General features: G+C 41.3%; 1 protein-coding gene across 1 annotated transcript in view; it reads right to left on the bottom strand.

Annotated features, from left to right (window-relative positions):
* Positions 1 to 6,468, bottom strand: part of LOC116514953 (ADAMTS-like protein 2) — a 55,149-nt gene that overhangs the window by 1,027 nt on the left and 47,654 nt on the right. Inside the window, 2 exon segments of the mRNA XM_032226799.1 lie at positions 3,212 to 3,356; positions 5,503 to 5,679. Of these exon segments, the coding sequence (XP_032082690.1) occupies positions 3,212 to 3,356; positions 5,503 to 5,679 (322 nt within the window).

The following is a 6,468-nucleotide window of genomic DNA, read 5'->3' as shown; positions in this document are numbered from 1 at the left end:
TCTATCTATTTATCTATCTATCTATCATCTATCTATCTATCATCTATCTATCTATCATCTATCTATCATCTATCAATCTATCTATCATCTATCTATCTATCTATCTATCTATCATCTATCTATCTATCATCTATCTATCTATCTATCTATCTATCTATCTATCTATCTATCTATCTATCTATCTATCATCTATCTATCTATCATCTATCTATCATCTATCAATCTATCTATCATCTATCTATCTATCTATCTATCTATCTATCTATCATCTATCTATCTATCATCTATCTATCTATTTATCTATCTATCTATCTATCTATCTATCATCTATCTATCTATCATCTATCTATCATCTATCAATCTATCTATCATCTATCTATCTATCTATCTATCTATCTATCATCTATCTATCTATCATCTATCTATCATCTATCAATCTATCTATCATCTATCTATCTATCTATCTATCTATCTATTTATCTATCTATCTATCATCTATCTATCTATCATCTATCTATCTATCTATCTATCTATCTATCTATCATCTATCTATCATCTATCTATCTATCTATCTATCTATCTATCTATCTATTTATCTATCTATCTATCATCTATCTATCTATCATCTATCTATCATCTATCAATCTATCTATCATCTATCTATCTATCTATCTATCTATCTATCTATCTATCTATCTATCTATCTATCTATTTATCTATCTATCTATCATCTATCTATCTATCATCTATCTATCTATCATCTATCTATCATCTATCAATCTATCTATCATCTATCTATCTATCTATCTATCTATCATCTATCTATCTATCATCTATCTATCTATTTATCTATCTATCTATCTATCTATCTATCTATCTATCATCTATCTATCTATCATCTATCTATCATCTATCAATCTATCTATCATCTATCTATCTATCTATCTATCTATCTATCATCTATCTATCTATCATCTATCTATCTATTTATCTATCTATCTATCTATCTATCTATCTATCTATCATCTATCTATCTATCATCTATCTATCATCTATCAATCTATCTATCATCTATCTATCTATCTATCTATCTATCATCTATCTATCTATCATCTATCTATCATCTATCAATCTATCTATCATCTATCTATCTATCTATCTATCTATCTATCTATCTATCTATCTATCTATCTATCATCTATCTATCTATCTATCTATCTATCTATCTATCATCTATCTATCATCTATCTATCTATCTATCTATCTATTTATCTATCTATCTATCATCTATCTATCTATCATCTATCTATCATCTATCAATCTATCTATCATCTATCTATCTATCTATCTATCTATCTATCTATCTATCTATTATCTATCTATCTATCATCTATCTATCATCTATCTATCTATCATCTATCTATCATCTATCAATCTATCTATCATCTATCTATCTATCTATCTATCTATTTATCTATCCATCTATCCATCCATTCATCCATCCATCCATTGCAGGGGTAGTCAACCTTTTTATACCTACCGCCCACTTTTGTATCTCTGTTAGTAGTAAAATTTTCTAACCGCCCACCGGTTCCACAGTAAAGGTGATTTATAAAGTAGGGAAGTAACTTGACTTTATAAAATTTACAAAGCAGAGTTACAGCAAACCCCCACCGCCCACCATGAAAGCTGGAACGCCCACTAGTGGGCGGTAGGGACCAGGTTGACTACCACTGGGTTAGACAGAGGGTGGGTCACCTGAATCCTCTTGCAATTAGGCTACCTCACCAGAATATTTGTATTTCAAAAACACCGCTGGCTTCAGACCAGTGGTGGGATTCAAATAATTTAACAACCGGTTCTCTGTCCTAATGACCAGGTGGGTAGGTGGGGCTTAGTGGTCATGTGACCGTGTGGGCGTGGCCAACTCAACATTACTCAGGTCGATGGGCGCTTCGCCTTAGCTGTTACAATGTAATAAGGGTTAACCAGAGAGGCAGTTTCTGTAAGGAGGGCAATAAAGATGAGGCTAGAAACAACACCAGAATGTTTCCTTCCTGCCTTCCTTACAGGACTAGCCCTGTAAAGTGGAAAAAAACCAAAAGAAGATTTCTTCCAACAATCGGTTCTCTGAACTACTTAGAAAGTTAAGAACCGGTTCTCCCGAATGGGTGCGAACTGGCTGAATCCCACCACTGCTTCAGACGATACGGTGCATGCAACTTTCCTTGAGTGTGCACATACTCTTTCATCTTCTCTTTTTTTCCACTTCTTCCTTTTATCTTCCTCGTGTGAAAGCTAGCCTCTTCTTTAAGCCTCTTGGTATGGTGCTCTTTGCTATCTCTTTCTATGTGCCAGCCAGTCCTTCTGGATTCAGAAATTGACAGCTCCAATGTCTTCTCCCTGGCCACCATTTTTATTAGTCACAAACTGGGTTCCCCCATTGCACTAAGTTTCAAACTAACCAGATGGCCACATCATGCCTTAGCATCACAATAGAGGTGGGTTCCTACCAGTTCACACCTATTCGGTAAAACCAGTTCATCAAATCTACCGAACCGGTTAGAAGAGGTTCCACCAGTGGACCCGGAAAGCAGGCCACACCTACAGAAGAGGTTCCAAAAATTTTTGAAACCCACCACTGCCAAGGATCTTGTAACCTGACAGCTTTAAGACTTGCATGCTTCAATGCCAGAGTTTCTGAATAGCTACTTGGACCAAGAGCCGAGGTGGCTCAGTGGGTAGAATGCAGTACTGCAGGCCACTTCAGCTGACTGCTATCTGCAGTTCAGCGGTTCAAATCTCACCGGCTCAGGGTTGACTCAGCCTTCCATCCTTCCGAGGTGGGTAAAATGAGGACCCAGACTGTGGGGGCAATATGCTGACTCTGTAAATCGCTTAGAAGGGGTTGAAGCCCTATGAAGCGGTATATAAGTCTAACTGCTACTGCTATAACCTAAATACTAATTCATAATTTCATATCCGGTCACATGGGTGGCAAGCCACTCCCACAAAGGAGGCCACACCCACAGAGTAGGTTCCAACAATTTTTGAAACCCACCACTGCATCACAAGTGATCCTAGCACTGACTGCTTGGGTTTACAGCCCTGTCCGCTTCTTCACAGCACCCTCCCGGAGGGCCCTGTTGGTTTAAGAGCTGCAATACTCTCTACTTCCTTAAGCTAGAGCCCCTGACACGTTGCTTTTTACCTGGAGCATCGGTGGGACATGGCTGTAGTTGGCAAGCTTGCCTGGCTTCAGGTTTAGACGTTGACTCACAGCCTTGGCCTAAGGTTTCTCCTTGGTAGCACTTCACTTCACGGAAACGCAGGCCAGTGCCACAGGTCTTGCTGCACTGCAAAGGATGGGAGGAAAGAAAAATGTTCTCCTTTGGTACAAAGTATGGATGTACAGCTCAACCAAAAGAAGGACATGGAGAGAAATCCCACAGGGCTGCTTCATAATTATTCTCAAGAATGGTGTCACTTTTGTGGTTCACCAACAAAAGCACGCCTGACTAAACCACGGGGACAAAACTGCAAGTTCTAAAGCACGGCGACGAATAAGCGCTGAATCACACCGACAACAGCGCGCCGACAGAAGCGCGCTGTAAACCTAAATCTAACCCTAAACCTAACGCTAACCCTAAACGTAACGCTAACCCTAAACGTAATGCTAACCCTAACCCTAACCCTTAACTTAAATCGCCCTTCTGTCGACACGCTGTTGTCAGCACGCTGTTGTCGGCGTGTTGATGACATCACGGTTTTAGCGACGCGGTTTTGTCGGCGCGCTTTTGTGTGTGCACTTTTGTCGGGTCACACACTTTTGCAACTATGGATACCCAAGTTAAACTAGAAAGTGATAGCAATGCTTCATTTGTCAGTGTGATTTCATACTTTAAATTTTAATAATAATAATTTATTAAGTATGTATGCTACCCAACTCTCAGTGGCTTTGAGTGGCTCGCCACAATCAAACAAAGACATTAGATTAAAACCAATAAAGAGACTTCCGGTGGCACTGTAGGCGTTGAAGGACGTTCCTGTGGGAACGCCAGCCCCGTGATCGCGTCTAAGCCGTTACAACACCGCAAATCAGCTGTCTAGTGGCTTGAAAACTCTCCCCTCGGGAAAAGAGGGGGAGGTGCGCAGCCGGGCAAAGGTAGAGCTCCCCTAGACCCCCAGGAGCAATTCTGGGGCTTGAAGGGTGAGAGCCCACCCAGCAGCCCGACAGAACTCCGCATCCGGGACGCTTCTGCTGTAGCAGAACAAAATGCCACGACCATCCCTGAAATCAACGTTTTGATCTACACTTGAATAAGAAGCAGGCAGAGCAAAGACAGGAGTGATTATAATTGCAAGTACAAAACCAATAAAGAAAAAATAAATAAAAAAGATTGCAAGTGCAATGCAATGAAACCCAAGCCAAAGGAATTAAATTAATTTACTACTCTTAATACTGAGACCATATCTATAGGTATAGCAAGGTCAGGAATGTTTGCCCATTGCTACATCTCCAAGTAGCAAGCTACAGCTTTGTCCAATTATGTTTATCTTTCCTGATCCAGAAAAGGTTTTCTCTGTCCTGGTCCCCTCTTTAGATGATTGCATCCGGCTCTGGATACAGATAACCTTCAGCTCATTTAATCAGAGGACAGTACAATTTGCCAGGTGCAAATGAAAGGGCTGCCTTGTGCCTCCCAACCAAATGAGAGGGTGCGCCCTCTTTATCTACGAGACCATCTTCTGCCACATACCTCCCAGCGTCCGATAAGATCTCACAGGATGGGCCTTCTCCGGGTGCCGTCGACTAGACAATGTCGTCTGGCGGCTCCTCGGGGGAGGGCTTTCTCTGTAGCTGCCCCGGCGCTATGGAACAATCTACCCCCTGAGATCCGGACCCTCCCCACTCTCTCAGCTGTCCGAAAGTCTACTAAGACCTGGCTGTTCCGGCAGGCCTGGGGCTGTTGACCTCATGAATGAGGTCCAGCCCCACTAAGGTTGAGTGCATGATGTGTCTTTTTAATTTGTTCTCTCTCTATTTTAAATTTTTTAGCATTCTTTTAGAATTGTTTTATGTAAGCCGTCCGGCATATAAATTTATTAAATCTTGAATCTTGAATCTTTTACAGTTGCAGTCAAGCCCCAGGTGATTTTACAAAAGCCACATTTTTGAATCCCGGAGTTCTGTAAATGTTTATTCTATTTTGTGGTGGTTTTTTTGTTTTAAAAAATGTTCTATGATCATCTGTTTGAACGTTGCGCACCGTCATAATGGTTTTCAGAAAGGTGGCATCTACAAAATCGAAATAAAGAGGGCTTTGGAAAGCAATGCTGGGAATCTCAATGGATGAAACAGAGACAAACACCCCTCCCTTTATTTCCCCCCATTAAAGAGTTGTTCAAGGAGAATCTTCCCTGCCATTTCCCTTCAATCCTGTTCCAAACTCCAGCAGCTCTCTCCCCTCTTCAGGTTTCTGTAGGTTGGTCTCCATCTACCTGAGACCAAGAGGTTGAAAACCATGTGGAGCAGGGTCTCTGGAAACATGGGGCTTGTATTTCTGGCTTTGGGGAAGCCTCACACCGCTCCTCGGGATGCTCCTTGTACAGGCCATTCTCTAATCCCACACACAGCACTGTCCGCATCTTGACACCTCGGCCACACGTGGCATTGCACTGCAATAGAGAAAGCGAAGCACCATTTTCCACCTGCATTAAAAAGCATGACAAACTTTTTTGGGGTTCGCCTCTGCATGACAAACCCACGGTGGGCTCATTCTTTTCATTTGGAAGGCAGCCAGTAATTAATACAAAATACAAAATGTGTTTGGGCTTAACAACGCAAGAGTTTTGCCGGAGATAAAGTTAATGTTTTAAACAGACAATAACAACAACCCTAACATAAGCAGTCCTTGACTTAGGACCACAACTGAGCCCCAAATCTGAGCCCAAATTGAACCGATGTTGCTAAGTGAGAAATTCGTTGCGTGAGTTTTGCCCCATTGTACGCTTTTCTTGCCGCGTTTGTTAAGTGACTCAACACAGGGGTTAAATTAGTAACAATGTTGTTAAGTGAATTTGGCTTCCCCATTGACTTTGCTTGTCAGAAGGTCGCAAAAGAGGGGACATCTAAAACCATCATAAACACGAGTCAGTTATCAAGCATCCGAATGTAAATCATGGGGATGCTGCAATGGTGAAAAATGAAAAATGGTTGTAAGTTACTTTTTTTCAGTGCTGTTGTAACTTTGAACTAAATGAATTGTAAGTCGAGGGCTACCTCTTTAGTCCAAATTCCAATACTGTTAGACCAGATTTATATTTACTATGCATTTGGGTGTGGCTAACGGTTCACCGACAAAAGGGCGATCGACAAAACCGCGCCCGACTAAACCGCGGTGACAAAACCGTGAGTTCTAAACCGCGCCGACGAATGAGCGCTGAATCGCGGCAACAACAGCGCAG

This window comes from Thamnophis elegans, chromosome 11 (assembly GCF_009769535.1).
Source record: "Thamnophis elegans isolate rThaEle1 chromosome 11, rThaEle1.pri, whole genome shotgun sequence".
In the NCBI taxonomy this organism is placed as follows: domain Eukaryota; kingdom Metazoa; phylum Chordata; class Lepidosauria; order Squamata; family Colubridae; genus Thamnophis; species Thamnophis elegans.
The sequence above is the reverse complement of the archived record's forward strand: the minus strand, read 5'-3'. Positions and strand labels throughout refer to the sequence as shown.